A 23,376-nucleotide genomic window follows, 5' to 3' on the forward strand; every position below is an offset into this window, starting at 1 on the left:
GTTCCCAAGATCCATTTACTAAACAAACAAATACAGGTTATGTTACATGTATTCCCCATGAATGTCTACGCACTTTAGCCATCATTCTGGCAGCGCTGATATTTGTGTAGCAAATCAATTTTTGGTGGTATCCCAGCACCATCAGTGGACAGCTGCGTGGGGTTTGTTCATTTTTCAATCGACACACAAGCAAACTCCAACGACTGACTCGACTGGCCCTAGCAGTCTCCGAGAGCATTCATCTTACCTTCATTGTTTAGGGTTTGTGTTGAAGATTATCACTGGTAGTTCTATGCATTGTCAGCTCACTTGCACCGATGATCTTTGCCAGTGATTTGAATTATTGCTTCCGATTTCCCTAAATCGGCATGTGAGCTCTTTTGATGTTTTCAGTGATCAGCACAATGCGATCTTTTGAGTGATGCTTCCTTGCTGCTGCACTAGGACCTTTTTTTGACTTTTCTGAAGTGATTGTGGACATTTAAAGAAGCAAATTATATCTATTGCCGAGCGCACAGCATGAAGGCCTCAGATAATCGTAACTGTTTTATCATACTCTGCACTTTGTTTCAACATTGTTTTGACATTACAGTTGTTTACTAGAAACAATTGGCAGTGCAGTGCAGCAACAACCACCTCTGATAGAAAAATAACATGGCAGGAAATTTAAATTACAATTTGTCAAGAGCACACTGTACTTAGCTGGTACTGATTTGCACATAAAATGCATTTTGTACATATTTCATAGCTCATAAATTAGACACATGTTGCACTCACATCAAATCTGTAATTCTGATTCACTCTTTTCAATAGCATAGCAGTAAGGATTGCAAACATCGTAGTCAAAGTACTTAGTAACATAAGTATGTACGTTTGTTTGTGTAGCCATCTTCCGCAGCAGCCGTTAACATCTGTTATTATAGGTTATCTGTCTTGAGCTGACTGCAGTGTAATTGAAAAGAATTAACACCAGGTGTGTTTTACTTCTATTTACAAAGTATCTTCTGTGGTATTCTGTAAATTGGATGCACACGTTTATACTTTTTTTTAACGATAAAAACAGCGTTTTCTTTATAAAGTTGGTCTGCATGCTACTTCTGGTGTATCTTTACGCAATTTGCTTCTTCCCCTCTTGCTAGCAGTGGTTGGTGTTGACAGGCTCTCCAGCGCTGCACTATTTACAATTGGCTTTATTAACTGCTTTTTGTCCATCACTGCCGCAGTGCTTATGCCTTTTTGTTTGTTTTCATCCATGTTGTCAGTGTTGCCAACCTATGAAACGATTTTTGTGTTTGTGTGTGTGTGGAGGGGGGGGGGGGGGGGGGGAGTGAAATTGTATTTGTACGTAGGTAGAGATGTGAGAGGAGGTTTTTTTTGCAGGGGGGTGGGGGTGGGGGGAGGAACAACAGGATGACCTGGACAGCGATTATGGGACAGATCTGGGAGGGAATGATAGCGGTAAATGAAGCCTGTGGTTATATGTGTACTTTCAATGTTATATTAAGTGGTCAATCAGTTTAAAGAGTGTGGTTTGCCAATATGATATGATTATATAAGAGTTGTTTTTTTTTTTTTTTTTTAAAGGTGAGGAGGTGTTTTTTGTTGTTGTTTATCCTTATGATTTCCACGTCTGTGTCTCTGGTTGTAATTTTATGTTGTTGTTGATGTAAGTGTTCTGCAAAAGTTGAATGATTTGTCCTATACATCCATGATCTTACATGTTCTTTGTATCTGGCGTCAAATGTCCTCCTGGTTTGATCTATGTATCTTCCATCACATCTATTGCATTTCAGTTGGTATATTCCTGATTTCTGATACAGATCAGTTTTTCCTATTGGGAAGTATTTCTGAATTGAGTTGTTGGTTTGGTGTGCTATTTTTATGCCTCGTTTTTTTTAAATATTGGATATTCTATGTGCGTATTTGTGGTTGCATGTAATTGTGTACCATCTTTTACTTTCTGTTTCTTTCACACTTTGTGTTGTTTCTATTCTTGTATTTTATGGATTTGTTTGTGTGTGATTTTGTCCTGTAGTTGGTGACAATTGGGTGTTTGTGCTTTTCTGTTTCTTGATTTTCTTGTTCAGCTTTGTTACTAATTTCTCTTTGTATACATTGTTTGTGGCTATTAGTATTATAGTATTCATTTCCTTTTTGTAATTGTCTGTATCTAATGGTACTGTGTTTAGTCTGTGGAGCATGTATCTAAGTGCTGCCTGCTTTTGAGAATTGGGATGTTGTGATGTCTCATGTATAATTGTGTCTGTTGTTGTCGGTTTCGGTATATGGCAAATGTGTGTTGGTTGTTTTGAATCTTTATGGTGATGTCTAAGAAATTTGTCTATTTTGCTCGTTCTCTATTGTAAAATGTATCTCATCATCAACAGAATTTATGTCTGTGTTTAACTGGTCAATTTTATTGTTTGGTTTTTCTATCAGACACAAGATATCGTCCATATATTAAATCCAGTATATGATGTTGTACCTGTTTGGCACTATTTTTTTAAAATATAATCTGTTCTACATGGTTAATAAATATATTTGCTATGGTTTCAGACACTGGAGATCCCATTGGTAATCCTTCACTGTGTAAATAGAATTCATTATTGAGCTGAAAATAGTTCTGTGCTGTTATCAGCTCTAGAAGCCTGACTGTTTTTTTTTATGTATTCATGTGGGAGTGTACTGTGTGTCTTAAGGTTTTGTTCTATAACATTTATTGTTTCAGGTATTGGTATATTGGAATACATATTCTCTACATCAAATGAGAGGAGGAATTTGTACGTCTTTTATGTACTGAATCAATTGTGTGGTGTTTCTTATATTCCTGTCTTCTTGTAATTTGTAGTTTTCTGATAAGATTTTCAACATGTATCTTGCAAGTGGGTAAGTGGTAGCATTTCTATAATTCACAATAGCTCTGATGGGGGAGATCTCTCTTATGTAGCTTTGGTTGGCATCAGAGGGAAGGTGCACTGGGATTTATTTGTACCAGTTTTTCTTTTTCATTGTTTTCTATTGTATGTCCAATGTCTTTCAGAGGGTTTCTCAGCTTCGTTTAGAATCTGTTTGTTGGATCTGATTTTAATTTTATGATTTTATTTTTCGTGATGAACTCTTGTGTCTTACTGATGTATTGTTCTTTATCCATGAGAACCACTGTGTTTCCTTTGTGCCTTTTTGATGATGGTGTTGTTTTCTTGTAGTTTCTTTCTAAGTTTTATCAGTGTTATGGAATCTGCACCGTTTTGGTTTCTTCTGTTTTCTTTCATCTGTGTTATTATGTTTTTGATTTCATTACTGACTAGCTCTCTCATCAGACCAGTGCTTACCTCACTTGTTTCATTTCTGTTTTCCTGTGTGAGAATGATTTCTGATTCAGCTATGAGGTTTTCTATGTATTTTTCATCTATCTGTGTGCTGACATTGTGTTTCAGACCTTTTTTCAAGAAGTTTTATTTCTTCTGTATGCAAAATAGTGTGTGTTAGATTGGGTGTCATTTGTGGCTGTGTTGGGTGTTTGTTTAGCTTTTAAACTTGCTAGCTTTTAAATTTTCAATCTTTCTTGTGTGAATTTTTTTCATTTTTTCTGTCACTGCATGTGTACGATTTTCAACCTTGCTAACAAGATGGGAGAAAGCAGTGGTATTTTTCAGAACACTCGTAAGATTAAGATGTGCTGTATATAGTTCCCAATTTAGGGTTTGCTTTTTGGTATAAAGAGAGTTGATTTCATTGTTTAGCTAAATTTTTGAGCTACTTGTTTCGTTTTTTGTGCACTGGCAGAACTGTTTTTAACATGTGCATTAATATATTACGTAATCTGCAAGTATTGTTAAAATTTATATGTTGGATAGTTTTATGCAGGTTGAGATGAATCCTTCTAAACTTCATGTAGAGGCCACTTGGAAATGCCTGACAGTGTGTCCATAATATATTTGTTTGTTTGGCCATATTCTGCAGCAGCTGTTAACTTCTGTTATTATAGATTATCTGTCGTGAGTGGACTGCAGTATAATCAAAAAATAAAAAATAAATGTACAAATGTGTGTATCCAGTTTACAGAATACCACAGAAGATGCTTTGTAAATAAAAGCAAACGTGTCTGGTGTAATTCTTTTTAATTACATTGGAGTCAGCTCAAGACGAATAACCTATAATAACAAACATATATTTGTGAATACCATCTCACCGCACTGGACTACAATTGCACTGCAGGCGACGCAGGATAGAAGAGGAGCGCCTGCGCATGCTGAAGGAGCACGCCAGCCGCCTCATAGGCTTCATGCCGCCCGGCGTCCTGCGCGAGGACGACCTCCCGCACCTGGGTCCGGAGCTGGCCAAGATGTACAAAGAACAGGCCATCTGCTGAACCTGAGCAGGTGAGTGTGGGTGCACTTTAGTGTTAGGAGAACTAAATAAAATCCAGATTTTTGGCACGAGCAATTGTGAAAGTGAACTGAATACTGGGCAAAAGATGAAGGGAAAAAGACTGTTCTAACTGACTTACAGGAGGTTTTTGCTTCATTAATTAAAGAAAACCATAGTCTCTGATAGCTACCCAGTACTGATAATCCAGTTATGATGTTTTAGATATTATTGCTTAAAAAAGAGCTCCCCCTCCAGGTTGTGAAGGCCCAAGGGATGTCAACTAGCCACCGTGTCACCCTTTCCTGACTTTCCAGACCATGGATCCACTACTTCTCATTCGAATATTCCTCGTATGTCATCATGAGGCTCAGTGCGTCCCTTACCAGCCCTCTCAAAAAAATTTGGCCGTATCGGAAATCAAACCTGGGTCCTCCGCATGGCAGCTGTCTAACTGATCACCCAGCTGTGGAGAGGGACAGATGTTATTACTTAGTAATGCACTTTCTCAAACCAAAATATGGCAACTTGCTGACAACTAACACTATTGTCTTTCACATTGATCTTAATCTGCCCTTAACCTTTTTTTATGCTGATTCAAAGTTTTACTGACCTTCAATGTAGTCATCAGCATTGTGTATAATTTGTTGACAGTGATGGGGAAGTCGTAGGATACTCTTAGCGGTGCCAGTTGTGTTGACAGTTCGAGCGGCGCGGTCTATTGCCTGACGAATTTGTAGCAGTTCTGAAGCGAATGTCGAGAAGTGTTTCCTTCAGTTTACAAATCGAGTTGAACTTACGAGGGCTTAAGTCAGGAGAGACCAGTGGGTGGTATAGCACTTAGCAGCCCCATCAGTCAAACAAATCAGTAACAGCTTGCACTGTACGTGCTTGAGCATTGTCCTGCAAAATGATGGTCAGTTCCTGCAGAAAGTGTCATCACTTCTGCCTCTAAGCTGGTCATAGGTTGTGTTCCAAAAATGAACAGCATAGAGACAAAAGTGATGACACTTTCTGCTTGACTTGACCATCATTTTCCACGTACAGTGCAAGCTGTTACTGATTTGTTTGACTGATGGGGCTGCTAAGCGCTATACCACCTACTGCACTCCCCTGACTTAAGCCCTCCTAAGTTCAACTCGATTTCTATACTGAAGGAAACACTTCTCGACATTTGCTTCAGAACTGCTACAAATTCGTCAGGCAATAGACCGCGCCGCTCGAACTGTCAACACAACTGGCACTGCTAAGAGTATCCTACACCTTCCATATTGCTGGCAACGGGTCATACACAATGCTAGTGACTACTTTGAAGGTCAGTAAAACTTTGAAAAACGTATCTATTTTGCACGAGCTGTAAATAAATAGTTGGCACTATTAAAGTTCCAACCCTCGTACTTGGAGTGAATTTTAACTTTCTGTTGAAGCTAAAAGTTTACCTTGACTCTAGCTGCCAGATCGTACGGATATTGCAAGTTATCATCCTGACGGACCTAGTAACTCTCTCATTTGTTCAATACCCAAGATGCGGTGAACCGAGATGACAGTGCAGTAGAACAGGCATTTCATTTTTCAACTGAAAAGAGCACCACATGTAAGAATATTTCTTAACAGTGAACTGCCTCAAAACAGTTGATCAGCTGTAATGTGTGCAGAGATCTTGCATTACACCACTGGCATTTGCGGTTGCCTGATGATATTCCGGGGAAGGATGGTTGGGGAAAGGAGGGAAGGGTGTTGTGAAAGGCTCTGTCTGTAGGCCTCCTCGTCCAACATTTTTTGTGTAAACTGCAACACTCCACAGCAACAGCAGTGAATACAGTAACTCCGGATATGCTCGCAAAAGTGTGGGTTGAGTTTGAATGTCATTTGGATCTTGTGTGTGCAGTGAAAGGGCAAACTGATCATTTATGAAAGGTAAATGAAAACACTGATCCTGAATGTAACTGTGAAAACTTCACAACTTTGTATGTGAATGAATGTAGAAGATACATCGTGCACAGTCATATGGTTATTTTGAAAATAAATACTTTGTAGTTCTGTGTGTAAGCTAAAATTTACCGCAGGTGTCTATCTTCATTCATGCAGAAGATACAGTCTCACTAAACTGGGTGGGCTTTTTTTTTTTTGTAACAGCCTGTATTTGATTGTAGTATAATATGGACAGATGAAAAATCTACTCACCAAGTGGTAGAAGGTTTGAAGGGAAAGGAAGAGGGATGGAGAAAAAGGACTAGGCGAAGTTTAGGAACTGGGGAGAGTTACGTTGGTGCCTGTGCCAGATGAGATCTGAGAACTTAAAGGTAGATGATGGGGTAATAATCAAGAGAGAGTATACTGTAAAAACATTGTGCAAGAGTCAGTAAGAGTGGAAAGGTAATTGCATCATACATAACAGACAGATGACGGAGGTGGGGGAAAAATATATTGGTCAGAAAATAAAGGATACAGAAAAATAAAAGGGACCACAAAGAATAGTAGGTACTGAAAAGAAAAACTGACACCCCAGAAATTAATGTAAATTTAGGCCAGGCAGGTGGCGCAAATCGAGCATATGTTGTAACGCCAATTTCCACGTACGGAGTTTTGAGAAAGTGGTGTCTGAGGGAAGAGTCCAGATGGCAGGTCTGGTGAAGCAAGTGCTGAGATCATGACTGCCATGTTGCAGAGCATGCTGTGCAATGGGATATTATGTTTTACCGGTACGCACCCTCTGTCTATGCCCATTCGTCGCAATTGTAGTAGTTGTGTATGCCTTTGTACACAGTGGGAAGGAGAGATGGGCTATGGAGTGGTGCAACACCTGTCATCACAGGAAAGCAGGACAGGAACAGAAATGATTAGTGAACAAAAAAATGGTTCAAATGGCTCTGAGCACTATGGGACTTAACTTCTGAGGTCATCAGTCCCCTAGAACTTAGAACTACTTAAACCTAACTAACCTAAGGACATCACACACATCCATGCCTGAGGCAGGATTCGAACCTGCGGCCTTAGCGGTCACGTGGTTCCAGACTGTAGCGCCTAGAACCGCTCGGCCACCCTGGCCGGCATTAGCGAACAAGTTAACACAGTAAACAGAAGATTTACTTAAGTTGTATTTCTTCAAGCGTAGGAAGACTTATTACAAATAATACAACAAGAAGTACTGTCCACCTCTCAGTGTTGACGAGGAAGTAGCTACCTGCACTACAGCACGAACAATGTTGTCAGAGCCACGATTAGGCAATGTCTGCGTAGCATCACGTAGCAAAGGGGCTACAAGTGAGAGTGACCCATTGAGATGCCACCGTCCTTCATATACTGCAGTGGCAGAGGCTGCTCGTAGTCCAGAGCCCCTGGAGGAGTGACTCAGTGGATGTACACTGTTGTGTCCACCAGATCCCCTGCAGTGCTACCGGTATCTGATAGAAACTCGGAATTCGGTCTCCATCTTAAAGATACCAGTAGGGTGATATTGATATGTGGCACCACAGTGGTATTCATACTAGTGAAGAAGGCTGAATGCTGTTAGCGTAATAGCTTATACGTGACACGTGTCGTTTCATGGGTGGCTGTCCCTTTGATGTAAGAGGCGATCAAAAAGCTTCCATTTGAGGATGTTGCTGCAGCGTATGTGCGACATTGCGTGATTCCAGTGCAGGTATACAAGCACTGACATGTAGACAAGGGTCTGGTGTGGCATTTCGTGTCTTTCCATTACAGATGGGTAGTTCGTGAACGAACGGGTGCAAAGGAACGGTTCACCAAGATGAACGAAAGGGCCGAGGAACGAATTCCAAGGAACGATCGGTTCATAGTTCACTTTGGTCGCGGCGGTCTACTTATAGTTCCTGGGAACGAGGAACGATTGGTTCATAGCTCACTAGTTCATTTCGGTCGCGGCGGTCACTTCGGCAGTTCTCGTTCCAGCCTCGGTCGTGTGCTCGTGTCAGTCTCGGTCTCCCTCGACCGCATTCTTCGTTCTTTGCATGACCACCTGTCTCATTTCCACTGCCGTCTGCTCCTAGTTAGTTCAGTATCCAGTTGTTCGTTTCGTTCACTGCGCTCGCCCATTTTACACGTGTTCCAAACTGTTCTTGCGCTTGGTTCTGGCTATTCAGCGTCCACAACTCGTAATCAAAAAGTATTTTATAGTTACGTAAATTACATAAAAATTACGTTGTATGTAATAGGTACGTCTTTTCAGGTAACAAAAGGGCATATCAGCTCACTTCATTATATCGATGAACAGCAGAAGATAGACTTATAACAAGGCAAGTTTTTTTTGTTATTCATATATTTTTTGGTTTCATCGACTTGATCTAGCAACTAACTTTCAATAATTTGCTTAATTTTTAGTGTAAGAAAATTCATATAAAACGATTTTGGTGTATCTTTCATATACGAAACATTACATTTAGGAAGGCTCTAATTATTTTTAAGTTTGGTTGTTTCCAATTTGCATTACCTGCTAAATAGGTTTCTTTGAAAAAAAGGGAAAAGTGGGTTGTGGGTCATTTTGGCTCAGTAGGAAAAGCAGTGCCTCTCCATTTGAAAAGACATAGATTGCCATAAAATCGTATTTACTTATTATCTCAAAAACATTTGTTCAGAAGGAGCTTCCAAACCAAAAACTTTAGTACTGCGAACTTTATTATTATTATTATTATTATTATTATTATTGCTGGTTTAACTTTAATAATGCAACATAAAAACCTAATTTTTACTAAGCGTGTGACGCAAGTATGATGAGAAAACCACATTTTATTTTATGCTTCCATAAAATCTAGTTCGCCTGCGAACTCAGAGACAATGTGAAGTATATATAGGGTGTAAACGATTATTGTTTACAACGTAGCATAGCTATGCAGTGGAAGTAGAAACGAAGAATTTTATACAAGACACTTGTGGTCTATTAAGTTGGGAAACAGCCACCAACAGGTTTACAAGACTACATGTGCTATAGCCCATGCGCATCGCGTGAGATTTTCATGTTCTCTTCTCCAGATCTCTACGCATCATCATTGATTGTTTCGCCATTGTTGCTTGTATTAGCTTGTTATTTGTTCACTGCCTAATTATTACATGTTTGTCTGTTTGTTGTATCTGCTCATAACGGGCAACACATCGTCCGTAATTGGCGAGCAGTCTGTACTCGGGGCCGGTTTTCCGTGCGCCGCCCTATATTATTTCCCTGCGATCAGCCACACAACGCTACAGTTGGCTAAACTAGAGGCTCTGCAAGATCACAAAAATTACTTCTGAAAGTGTGTAAGAATTCTGTAATAAAGAGAAACTCTATACTCCAGGGGAGGCAAGTGTCCCCTCTTGGTGCCCTCCATCCTTCAGTCACCTACCCTACTAATTTTCATTTTTTCATAAGAACCATATACCAAGCACAAATGAACGGTGAACGAGTAAAAATGAACGGTTCCCAAAAAAGAACAATCAGCAGTGAACTAGTTCCCAAGGATGAATGAGTTTGCCCATCTCTACTTTCCATAGAGCATGCAGTAAATGTGGAAATGTGAACTGTGATGACATTATCACGAAATGCTGTCGGAGGACAAGCACTGTTAGACATACATCAAAGAGTGAAGAATGTGTATAGGACAGCATGTCTGTCAAAAACTACCATTGTGGAATGCTGTGCCGTATTTCGTGCTGGTCGTGATTCGAAGTCCCGGGCATCGCAAATGTCGTAATGCAGAATTTGTGCCAACTCGAGTGGGTGACACTCGAGGACCTGCCCTGTAGTCCTGACCTCTCCCCATGTGATTATCATGCACATGATCCCTTAGAAAAGGCCTTGAAAGAAGGACGATTTCTGTCACATAAGGATGTGCAGCAGGCAATTACAGACTACTTCACACAGGACACAGTGTTTTACCAAATGGCTATCTTCAACCCCGTGCATGGGTGTGATAATTGCCTCAGTGCTCACTGTCATTTTGCCTAATTGGCCTACTGATTCTGGACTGTATGGCCTTCAAACAGAAACTTTTTGATCATCCCTCATAGTTACAGGTCTGGTATATGTTGTGGTAGAAGGGTGCATTGGGCAAGTCTTGCATTGGTGATGGTCACAGGGGTCAGAGCCGTATGGTAGGAACATGCGTGCAGAATGAGCATAGGGTCTGACCAGGATATTACAGAGAGGTGGGGATGAAAAACTATTTCATGTGTGGCGGGCAAAATGTTGTGCGAATGGACCTCATTTCAGGATATCATTTTAGGACGTCATAGCCTTTTTCAAGTAGCTTATTAATGCATCCAACATCAGGATAGTACTGACTGACAGTAGGTGTACAGTGTGTTTCAAAATGAACATACCAGTTTTAAGGCGTTGTACCATTTATTACATTCAACTTACAATTGTAAGTAATACACCAAATGAAAGACCAATTCAAACAGTTTTGTTTGTGTACCTGTGCACAATGGGAAGAGTATGGAATGACAAAGAGTGACTGAAAAAGTGTTGAATGAGTGCGTGTCTTTCACACTTAGCCCCAAGAAATATTCCTGCAGAAAGTTTATGGGCCTTTCTTTTTCAGTGAATCAACTGTAACTGATGTTTCTTGTCTGAATGTGCTACAGCTGCGGCCTGTGCGTCAATGGGAAGAAGCTGAACAACGGATCTTTATTTGGGAGCAAGATGGTGCGCCACCTCACTGGCGTAATCAGTATGCGACTGGTTAAACGACATTGTATCTGAACGATGGATTAGGCGCAAGGGGCCGGTTGACACAGCATTTTATCCATGACCTCCATGTTTGCACACAATTAGATGTGCTTATGTGTATGTGCCTCTGAGATCAGTTGATCTATCCGACTTTAGAAAAACTGTTATTGCAACAGCTACTCCTGTCACATTGATCAAGATTTCGGAACAACTCATCTATGGACTCAGTGTGTGATCGTGTTCACACTGAATAATTGTAAGAAAAGTTGTTTGTGTTTCTCTTTTATTTGGTGTATTATTTATAATTGTAAGGTGAATGTAATATGTACTACAAAGCCTTAAAACCTGTATATTCATTTTGAAACACTTTGTATTTTGGAGGGATGAGCAGTACTAGGATTGGATATGATGGCTTGGCAAATCTACTTTTGAACAAGGCTGGTGGGGTAATTACGTCCAGTGAAAGTTGAGGTGAGCATGTTGTATTCTTGCTGTAAAGAGTCTGCATCTGAGTAAATATGTTTACCTCAAATGCCAAGGCTGTATGGGAGGGAACATTTGCCACGGAAAGGACTGCATGTGTCAGAATATAAGTGCTGTTGTTTGTTTGTAAGTTTAATGTGAACAGAAGTGTGTAGCTGACCCTCAATGAGTATGAGGTCAACATTGAGGAAAGTGGCATGAGATTTGGAAGAAGGCCATGTGAACTTTAATTGGCAGACAGTATTTAGAAATTCCAAGAATTTAAATAGGTCATTCATTCTCAGGTCAGTCCATATGGCAAAGATGTCATCAATATATCTAAACGAAACCATGAGCTGAAGGCTTATAGAACCCAGAAAAGCCCACTCGATGTGACCGATGGAAAGGCTGATGTATGAAGGAGCCATCTTGGTTCCCATGGCTGTACCCCTGATCTGTTTTTATGCCTGCCTTTCAGAGTAAATTAGTTGTTTGTTGCTGTCAAGATGATGGAGGTGAGCAAGAGGGACATATGTTTGGAATCAGGTGAATACCGGTTGAGGTAATGTTCAGCAGCAGAAGGAGGCTTGGAATTGGGTAAATGCTATCCGAGGTATTGTTTAGCAGCAAAAAGACCATGTACGTTGGGAATGTTGATATAGAGGGAGTTGTCATCAATGGTGACAAGCAAGGTTTGTGGTAGGAGTGGGGACACGTACAGATTTTGCACGTCTGAGAAATGGTTGGTATCTTTAATTCCTAGATTATATTAGGTCTACAACTTTGCTTCTGCCATTTAGCAGTAGACGGAGTTAGTGGAAAGTACTGGCGCAAGTCGTAGGTCGTAAGTGTCATACAGTAAGCTTAGTCATTTGAGAACATAACGCCATCAAAATATTTGTTGATTTTTTTTTTGCATCTTAAAGTTATTCTCGGTTGAATATGTCAACTTACGAGCCCAATTCTTGTCATCTGTGGGAGGTTTTAATTTTCTGCTTTGATATGAAAAAATATGCGGCTGAGGATCATAAAAAGCTGGGTAAGACCTATGATGAGACGCCTGTTAGTGACAGAACTTTGAAGAAAATGGTTTCCATGCTTCAAGAATGGTGCTTTTGATGTTGAAGACTGGCAAGGTTGTAAAAGAGGGAAAGCTTTCGACGCTACTGCAACCGACGGGAACAATCACAGGAGATCGTTATTGAAAGCAATTGATGTGTTTGAGCCAATCACTGAAAGACAAACGGCCACAATACAGCGATAAACATGAAAAGGTGATTTTGCAGCATGACAGTGCTCAACCCTGTGCCGCGGTGGCGGTATTCCCGATCGATTCTCGATCGTTGGGCCTCCGAGTGGTGTTTCTTTCTCCGTTTCGGGGCGCCTCCAGGGGGCGGGTGGCGCCGTCTCTGCCCAGTGGTGTGTGCGTGGGCAGTCAAATTTGGGCGCGAGCATTGCCTTTTGCGTCGGACGGTGGGTCCCTCTGCTTGCTGCTCCCCGTGTCGGTGGTTGGAGTCGTCGCCTGATCACCAGCTTTCCTGCCCTGTCTGACTCTGCCTCGCTGAGGTCTGGGTGACAATACTCGTGCTGGATCATCTTTCTCGCGGCAATTTCCCTGGACCGCGCCTCGGCAGGAGCTTGTGGCTGTACTGCTCCTGGATATATTTTACAGGGGAGTACTTTTCCGTCCTCGGAAGTTTGGTGCTGTTTGTGTGTTTCAGTGTGCTATGGCTAAAAAGATTATCTTTGTTGTTATGATTGTGTCGGAATTGTGGGCAAACCCCAGTGTTCGTGTTTCTCAGCATTCTGTAGGGTGATGAACCTTACTTAGTGTGTTTTCCTTGGTGTTCTATTGTGCCATTGCAGAACTTTGTTCAACCTTTTCCCTCCTTACGCTTCTGCAGAGTGCCTTTGGATCCTGTGGCCCGTAATTTTGCTTGTGCCAAGTTCCGGGGTTTTGGGGGATAATTGATTAAATTATGTTTTGGAATTTATGGGATTCTCTGTGTTTGTCTGGGGTTTTTTGCTGGCCTGTGCCCGTATGATTTCCCATTTCCTCACCCGGGCATCATACATAAAGTTTAAGGTGAGTGAATTTTGGTAGTTCCCATCCAGTGGTTCAAAGGGCCCCGTGACGAATTTTTTTTTTTTTTGCACCCTGCCTGTCCTATCTCCCTGGCTTAAGGTTGGCTCCTCTGTGCCCGTGCGAGAGTGTGTATGTGGGCAACGGTGATAGTTTCCTGACTTGTTTACCATTTCTTGCCGACTTCTCTGCATAGACTGCCGAATCTGTAATTTGGTCTATGCCATGTTATAGTTGCTTCAAGTTGGTTCGCACACTCCCCTCGCTAATGACATCTACGCACCTATGAGATTGAATAATGTTTTGAACTATTGTAAGCTGGCTTTGAACTATTGTAAGCTGGCGGTTGTCGCCGTGTGTGTTAAATTTTAACTTGTATTTGAGTTTTGGTGTAATTGTATTTTGTTAACTGAGCTAATTTTATCTTGCCTACTGCTGCAATGTCAGAAATGTTAAAATTTAGCCTTGGGCTCCTTGTGAATTTTTATGTTGATAACTGATGCACCATTTTAGTGTAATGGTTTATCTTTTATGTTTTGGGGAAATTTTACCTTGCCAAATCCTTGGGGTTAAATTGTGCAACTTGTGTTTATGATCTATGGACATGTTGGGGTGAATTGCACTTTCTCATTAGGCCTATCATTTATTGTTTTACTAAAGGCATTAAGGGATATTTGTTGAAAGGTTTAAAAAAAATTTTAACAATCATAAATTTAATCTTACCTGTGAAGCTATATTTGTGGAGAGTTGTTATTTAAATTTCATTGTCTTCCCGGCTTGCCCTTTGCTACTGTATTAAAAGTGTTTGTTGTTTTGATTAATCACAGCTGCTTGCCGTAAAGAACTAAAACTGATTTTGAAAGATTGAGAATTAGTGTAACTGTTCACTCCAATAAAGCAACCCTGTTAAAAGAAAAAATTTGGTGCTACCATTTGTTTCCCCCTTGTTCCCCTTCCACGGCTCAGACCCCATGTTGCAAAACCTGCCAAAACATACCTGGAAGCGTTGAAATGGGAAGTCCTACCCCACCCGCTGTATTCTCCACACATTGCTCCCATTGACTACCAACTTTTTAGTTCAATGGCACATGACCTGGCTGCCCAGCGCTTCCTGTCATATGAACAATTGCAAAATTGGATCGGTGCATGCATCTTCTCAAAAGACGCCCAGTTCTTCCGCTGTGGGATTTGTATGCTGCCTGAAAGATGGGAGAAAGTAGTGGCCAGCGATGGCCAACATGTTGAAATGTAATTTTTTTGTATGATGCTCACAATAAAGCCCAAAACTTTGAGAAAATAAAGGGCAGAAGTAAAGTTGTAGCTCCAGTATTTTCAAACATTGATTTTTTTCTGTATTTAGTTGGGTATATGTAGAGTATTTACAGTGTAAGGGTGAATAATTATTTCTATTTATGGATGCAAGATGTTACTGACAGGCCAAAAAACCAGTAAACATCACATTTCTGCAAGATATTTTAATTCCTACAGTCCACCAGGTGCAGAAGACATTGAATCACAGACTGGTACAATGAAAAAGATTGCTAAAATATTAAGCTTTCAGACAAAGCCCTTTTTCTGAGATAGAAAAAACACACACATTCACATAAGCACAACTCACAAGCATATGTCCACTGTCTCTGTACACTGGAGCCTGACTGTGACAGCATCTGATAGGAGTAGTAATCTCCAGAGGTGGGGGTGGGGTAAGGAGGAGGCAGGGAGTGGGAAGGGGGGAGGGGAACACAGGGTAGGGGTGGGGGAAGATGCTGTGCCGCCTGTGGGAGCATGCAGGGATGTGGTGGGGACAGGTGCACTGTCCGGAGGATGTTGTGGGGGGGGGCCTTTGGTTGAGGAGAGGAGTATAGAAGGGGAAAAGATTAGTAGCAGCATTGTTGGGATTGGAGGGACGTGCTGCTGTTGTTGTTATTCCATCCGGGACTTTCCGATATTTGCTGTTGTAATTCTTTATATTTATATTTCTGCTACTTCTTTCAGTATTATGAGTATTAAAATAAATTTTTGCTATGAAGATCAGAACAGTCTAAAATTTGCACTATCTGTGCAGCATAGAGATAATAATTATTTTCTAATGTTTTTAGTTACAATGTGTTTGTTAACTGTACTTGAGCAATTGAAACAATGACTTTTGATATATCACTATCCAATTAGTTTATAGTGAAATTATAGTAGATTCCTTGTATAAAAATATTCAACCAGTAACTCATATAATCTATTGAGACTTATTGGGTTCCATTGTGTTCTCCTGCATAGTATAGACAGCAAGGCAGGAAGATAGAGATTAATGTTCCAATGCGGACATTAATGGCGAGGTGAACCGAAGAAAACTGACTGTGTCTTCTTGAAAAGAACTATCATGCCATTCACCTTAATCAATTTAGAAAAATGACAGAAAGCCTAAATCTGTATACCTGATCAAGGATTTGAACCCTCTACATAGAACAGGTTGTGACTGGTGTATCTGTTGCGCGTTTGTCATTTCATCTCACATACTTACCATTCTTTCATACATCATGCCTGTACAGTCACTATCTTTCCAGCTGGTTTTTCCATGTAATTGAGCTATTTCTGTTACCTCCCTGTTGTGCTTATTTCTGATACTGATGAGCCCACTAAACATTGCCACTCCCATTGCTATTGTGTGTTACTTTCCAGTCTACTGACTTCAAGATTGGTGTGGAAGGATCAGATTGTGTTGCCAGAATAAGAACATGTTCTTTTTGTATCAACAAAAAATTCAATTGATAAAACATAAATTATGAAACATAATTGCTGGTCATTATTTGACACATATGAAAGTAAAAGTAATGACACTGTCCTATGTTTTGGAACTTCTAGTTTCTTTCTGAAGGAGGGGACAGATGGAGGGGGGGGGGGGGGGGGGGGGAGGGGGTTGGTTAAGGTGGAAAAGGGACAGCTCACTTAGGCCCCAGGATGAGAGGGTCCCACCTCTTGTGAGGATCAGGGTAAGACAAATACGAAGGGGGAGGTTTCAGAGAGTAGGGAATAGGAGGTCCAAGATGGTAAGCTGGTAAGTGCTGCATCAGTTTCAGTGCACAGTCCAGAGATGTTAAGGATGGAATGAGATGTAAAGAATAGATTAGTGTAGGCTTTTGCAGCTTATGTGGCCAGTGGTAGGCAGCCCGCAGGCACAGGTGGGCAGACAGCTGACATTGGGGCAGTCAGGCAGCTCAGCTGTAGCATATGTGACAACTCTGTACCAGCTGAACAAACATGGGCAAGGTTGGCCAAGTGGTACATACATGTGTAGAACACTTGTAACAGGGCTGCCTGGCACTTAGCCATCACTAGCTGTGCAGTGCTTGTGCCCCATAGGGCATCATTGGAAAAGCCTAGGTTAGCGGGAAAAGAAATGGGGAGAGATAAAGATAATGAAGAAGAAAGAGGGAAGGAGAAGGAGGAGGAGGAGGAGGGAGGACAGTGATGATGATGAAAAAATAAAAAAACATGAAGGAAAATAAGAAAGTCATCATAAATTTGAAATATAATAAATTTGCGTTAAAAAAGAGACACATCCCCAAATTGATAGTACTGAAAGCTAGGACTGTGTCATCACTGTTACTTAAATTTGCTACTCATATGAGTCCAGTTAAAGTAGAAAAGTTCTGAAGCAGAAAGACACCACAACAACTAGAAGTGTGCTGGGTTGCAAAAGAGGGAATAATGTGGAAATGGTTGAAAATAATCACTACTACTTTGGAATTCATTGTTTTCATTATCACTATGCTGGTTTGTGACACCTTCTATATCCTGTAAGTCGACATAGCTCAACACACACACACACACACACACACACACACACACACACACACACACAAAATCTGTAGCAGCTTGTAGGAGGAACAATATATTGGAGAAATCATTGTTTCATATCTTTATGTTTTGAAAAATCAGCCATTTTTTATGCACATTGATATACCTGCATTTACTCTACCTGCTCAGGACACATTAGTGGACATTAATATGGGGTGTTTCAATACTTTACCTTTCTGATGGCTCGAACTCTGCCGGGGACAGTTTCAGTGATGTGTCTGACTGTTTATGGAGAAATGGGAGCCCATCCTTCGTCAAGAGCAGGAGCTGGAGAAGGTAGTGATGTTGGACACTGCAGTCTGGGGCAAAGTCAACATTCTCACTTGTGCAAAGATGTTCCATTGGGTTCAGGTCAGGACTCTAGGCAGGCCTGTCCATTGCAGGACTGTTTGTTCCACAAACTGCTGCTCACAGATGCTGCTTTGGACAGGCTGCATTGTCATGCTGACACAGTCATCACTGCCAAGCTGTTTCAATTGAGTGGTACCTCTCGGGGAGCTGACAGGACTGTCCTCCTCCGCCTCTATCGATCTCTTGTCTGCTCCAAGTTGGATTATGGATGCATTGTCTACTCGTTTGCATGGCTGTCTATCTTACACTGTCTAAATACAATACACCATCTGGGGATCCATCTCGCCACCGGTGCCTTCCATACTAGCCCAGTTGAGAGTCTCTACGCAGAAGCCAGTGAACTACCACTGTCATGCCGGCGTGACATCCTACTCAGTAGGTATGCGTGTCGGCTTTCTTCCATGCCAGGCCACCCAACCTTTGACCCTTCTTTTGATGACATTCTTCACCGTCAATACGAGACGTACATTTTTTCACTGTGGCCTCCCGGCATCCACTTTCGTCACCTGCTTCAGCAGCAGCAGTTCACACTTCCTGCCACTTTCTGAATGGCTTCAGGCACAGGTTTGTGTTTCTTTTGACCTGAGCACATCCCCGAAGGATTCGCCTCTCGAGCTGACCTATCGCTGTGAATTTCTCGAACTTCACTCACAACTTGCCGATAGCATATTTTTGTACACTGATGTTTCCAAGTCCGCCCACTGTGTTGGCTGTGCTTTTCTCATCAGGGATGATAAGTTTCAATAACGACTTCTCAACCAGTGCACAATTTTTACCGCCGAGCTTTTTGCCCTCTATCAGGCTGTTCACTACGTCCGGAGGCACCAGCTCACTCGCTGTGTGATATGCTCTGACTCGCACAGTGCCCTTAAGAGTCTGGATGATCCAGATCCAGTTCACCCCATCGTTCGACGGATCCGGGACTGCCTCCATTTTTTCCCGGATGGGGGAGTCCAAGTGATGTTCATGTGGGTTCCTGGCCATGTTGGTGTGCCTGGGAATGACGCTGCTGATGGTGCAGCCAAGGCCGCAGTCCATATCGGTCTGCCCACCTCTTATTCTGTTCCCTTGCAAGATATTCAACTTTTCTGTATTCGTGTATCACATCATTTTGGCATGACCATTGGTGCTCCCTTCATGGGAACAAACCCAGAGAAGTCAAACCTCTCCCAACAGTCTGGTTGACTTTCTCCCGGCCATCTCGCCGTGAGGAAGTAATGTTAACTCAGTTGTGAATAGGGCACTGCCGCTTTAGTCACCGCCACTTGTTGAGTGGTGACCCTGCACCCAGCTGTCCTTCCTGTAGCCAGCCATTAACAGTCAGACATTTCCTGATCCTCCACCCCTATTTTAGCCACTTATGTCTCAGGGTCAGGCTGCCGCCCGCTTTGCCGGACATTTTAGCTGATGACATGCGAGCTGTGGCTCACGTTTAAGTTTTTTTTAAAAAGCAGTAATACGACGAAAGAGATTTGATTTCTACTTGGTGACTCCAGTGTCTTGTCGCCATCTTTTAGATACTCTTCCGTAACGTCTTGACGTTTTAGATTTGTTTTTTCTTCCTTTCTGTATTGGACCTCGAAACAGTTTTTTACCTCGGAGTCCCAGCGTGCTATGGTTCTATACTGGGCACTTATGACCTTAGATGTTTTGCGCCCTAAACCACCACTTAAAAAAAAAAAAAAAAAAAAATCTGTTTCTCCTGTACACAGTACACAATACCATAAAATGTGTTCACATCCTTCTGCATTTTGCATTTCCTTATGCAAAATAAAGAGATCACACCCTAACCATGAAATACACCCCCATACAGTAACACTACCTCCTGTGTACTTCACTGATGGCACTACACACGATTGCAGATAACATTCGCTAGTAATTCGCCAAACTAAAACCCTTCTGTTGGATTTCCACAGGGTATAGAGTAATTTGTCACTCCAAATAATTTGTTTCCAATCGTCCACTGTCCAGTGGTGCTGCTCTTTACTCCACCTCGAGCATCACTTACACTCACTACAGAAATGTGTGAATGTGTGACGTATGCAGAGTCGATCAACAGTTGCATCCTGTTCTTTTTACACACAGTCATCGCGATATGTGGACTTCTGGAAGCACTTTGGAGTTTGGAAGTGATTCCTTCCTCTGACATTACATGATTTTTTACAACCACCATCTGCAGTGCTGAACAGTTCTTGTGCATCAGTATCTGAGGTCTCACTTGCCTCAGTTTATCTGTGATTCCACTTCACAGTCATATCACTATTGCTCAAATCCACATCCACCCATCCAGATTTTGGTTTTGTGAGGTTTCCCTCAGTCTTTTAATGAAAATGCTGGGACAGTTCCTATGAAAAGAACAGAACTGATTATCTTTCCAAACCTTTTTACATCTAGTCTAGTGCTTTTCTCTGTAATGACCTCATTGTCAATGACTTCGTAAGCCTTAAACTTCTTTTCACACTTTACCACACTACAATTGCTTCGTTGTTTTCCTGGTTAGCTGCTACCTTTTATATATTATTAACAGTTATTTTTGGTGCCTATAAGATGTCTCACTGCTTTTCTCTTTTTCAGGGACACTGACAACTGCTTGATAGTTCTTCACATCTGTATTTCGATGAGGATAATGTTACCACAAATTATTGACACTTTTATGAATTCCATGGATCATACCAGGCGAGTCATTTTGGCACTGTATTTGTTAAATCTTGCATTTAAATATGCATTAATGATACTAGATTAAGTTTTGTCATTACCAGATGACTTTAGAGTCATATGCAAACATATTTTTGCCTAGGGCTGTGTTAGGAAATTAATAAACTTTGTCTTATACTTTTTATGAAAATACCACCGGTGACTAATTTTTTTGTAACATGTTTTATATGGACTCTGGAAGATTGATCTATTACGCATGATCAACTTCTAATTACACAGTCAATGTCATGGGTGCACAATTTTTAAAATGTCCATCACAAAATTACAGACGCTATAGCATAGGTGCATGCACCATTTACTGTGCAGTTTGTTTTAACACGTCAAAGATATTGAAACTTTTTAGTGTAGTCTGAAAATTTTAACATTGTTTCGTATTTAAACATGTTTATACCACTTTGTATGTTAATGAGACTGAAATGTGTTGTACATGAATATGTTTATAAAATTTAATAAAAACTCATGTTTAAAATATATCATTCAGTAATACTAGCTGCTCTACTGATCTTATATTTTTATCATTTGTTTTGTAAATCCTCTCTCTACACCTTTGGTTACAGATCAACCTAAAATCTTACTTTATTGAAGAAGTTAATTGGTACTGCTAATACCTGAAATACAAATGTTTCACTAAAGTTTAACTCATATTGCATAATGTGTTAGTATGCTCCATTGGTGTTTGGGAAAATTGTGATTTGTTTAATTGTTTGATGGGGAAGAAATGTGTCAGCTCAGTGAGTGTTTGGTTGAACATGTCTTTCATTATGGAATAAGGTACACACACAGTGTGACCTAAATGCATAATGTGATTTGTGTATCATGTGTGAAACTTCAGAGGCCAGTTCAATATGTATGTGTAATAGGGACAATGCAACTTTTTGCAGTTACAAATTATTTATCTTTCAGAATAGTCCGCTTTCAATGATATGATGTTTCAACATCCATGTATTTTTGTAACACCTCCAAAAAATAGGAATTTCTCAAGCTGTGTGAAATACCATTCTGTCTCAGTGACAATGTTCTGATTTGAGCAGAGTTATTTTTTAACTGTTTCTTTATTTTAGGAAGAAAAAAATTGCAAGGAGCCAAGTCAAGTGAATAAAAGGTGTGTGGGAGCCATCCGTAACACTGTTCATGAAGTTTTGTGGTAATGGTTCCAGATGAATTGACTAGTGTGTTATTGTGGTAAAACAGCAGTTTCTTCTCAACCAAATCAACCATTCTTTCTTTAATTCCATGTTGGCATTATCTAATATCTCATATAGTATTGTCCAGTGATTGTTTTTCCTTTTTCTAAGAAATTATGAGTGTGATGCCCTTCAGATCGCTAAAGCCACAGTTTTTTCTAGCCAAAGGGATTCTTTTCAACTTTATTTGAACAGATTCATCTCAACCAACCCATCATTGCAATTGTTGCTCATTTTTGGGAGTACAGTGATGAATCCAGTTTAGTCAATGGTGACAATTTGACACAAAAAGTTGTACAGATTAAATATTCCAAACACAGCTTTGAAGCAACAGTTTCTTGTTGTCCATTGTCATGTGATCATGACCACCCACAGGTCCAAATATATTTCATCACTTAATTATCATGTAAAATACCATTTATTATCTGGACCTACTCTTCCATGACTTCTACTAATCTGCACGGCTTGGTTCATTGAGCAGTGGGAATTTTGTTGTGGAATTTTACTGTGACATTTTGGTATCCACATCTGTCAGTTGTCCTGGGTGGTGCTAATCAAAACGGAACGCTTATCAATGTTTAGATTCATCGAACCAGTATGTAGCTGTTATCATTGATGGTAAAACACATCTATAAACTGTATCTAATTTTTATCTCATCACACAGTTTCCCATAAAAATGATAGAGAAACTTTCTTGTATTTCATCAAAAACAACATAGCACGAATCACTAAAATGATGGGCAAGTCCGTAGTGTTGTGAGACAAATGGAGGCACACCATCATAACCCCAGTCTGCATTACCAATTACACCTACCTTCTAGCATAAGTGCTTATTGAACTGGACTTGTAACACATGTTTATTGCAAGGCCTACTATTAATTGTTACATCGATATGTTAATTTAGTGTAACAACAATCCTCAGTTCAGAATGCAGAAGAGTGTTGTTGTTACATGTTATTGACTACAGAAACCTACATCCACATAATTTTTCTGAAGCATATGTGTTAGTGAAGTGTGAGACATATCAGGTGTGTGCTAGATTCAGACACAGTCCCTAGTATGTGGCTTCAGCAGGCATAGTTCTACAGTCACATCACACTTCAGATGATAAAACTGCCACCAGGTTAGGTAACTGAGATGTAAAACTGGTACTATATGTGTGAAAGCCTTGTCTGATGTAAGGCAGAGCCTGATGGCCTTAATAAGATCAGGTTAAATAAACTAATTAATTAAAATCAAATCAAATATGAGAGTTTAACACTTGCAACTACTTAGATTTGAAGATTATCCAGAGTGATCATAACAGGTCATGTAATTAACAATGTGCAGCTGAAACTGAAGAATAATTGAGAATTATTTTAAATATGAATACTGTTGCTGATTCCATCAAGACTAATATGTCAGCTGTAGTGATATAAAGTTTTATGGAGAACAATTTCCATGAACCAATTCCAACTGCCTGATATGATAGCACTGCTCAACTTACTTTTCTAACATTTTTTTAAGCAGCTGCAATATTTAGTTAGTGCATAAGGTCAAAATTCACTTAAAAACAATATGTGTTGTTAATATTAATTTATTAAAACATTTATAACAACATTAATTTCAAGTGTTTCAACAGCTGGCTCTAAGTCTTTTTTTGGACACCACTTCAGTGACACGTGTGTCCCTAATTCAGCCCAGTTATCCAAGTGAGG

General features: G+C 40.5%; 1 protein-coding gene across 1 annotated transcript in view; it reads left to right on the forward strand.

The window, feature by feature from the left end:
* Window positions 1-20,899, forward strand: part of LOC124718975 (meiosis-specific nuclear structural protein 1-like) — a 94,384-nt gene extending 73,485 nt beyond the window's left edge. Inside the window, exons 10-11 of the mRNA XM_047244646.1 lie at window positions 4,219-4,382; window positions 20,355-20,899. Coding sequence (XP_047100602.1) covers window positions 4,219-4,372 — 154 coding nt within the window. The 3' untranslated portion in view covers window positions 4,373-4,382; window positions 20,355-20,899. The remainder of the gene's footprint in view (window positions 1-4,218; window positions 4,383-20,354) is intronic.
* Window positions 20,900-23,376: the final 2,477 nt, after the last annotated feature.

This window comes from Schistocerca piceifrons, chromosome 10 (assembly GCF_021461385.2).
Source record: "Schistocerca piceifrons isolate TAMUIC-IGC-003096 chromosome 10, iqSchPice1.1, whole genome shotgun sequence".
Lineage (NCBI taxonomy): Eukaryota > Metazoa > Arthropoda > Insecta > Orthoptera > Acrididae > Schistocerca > Schistocerca piceifrons.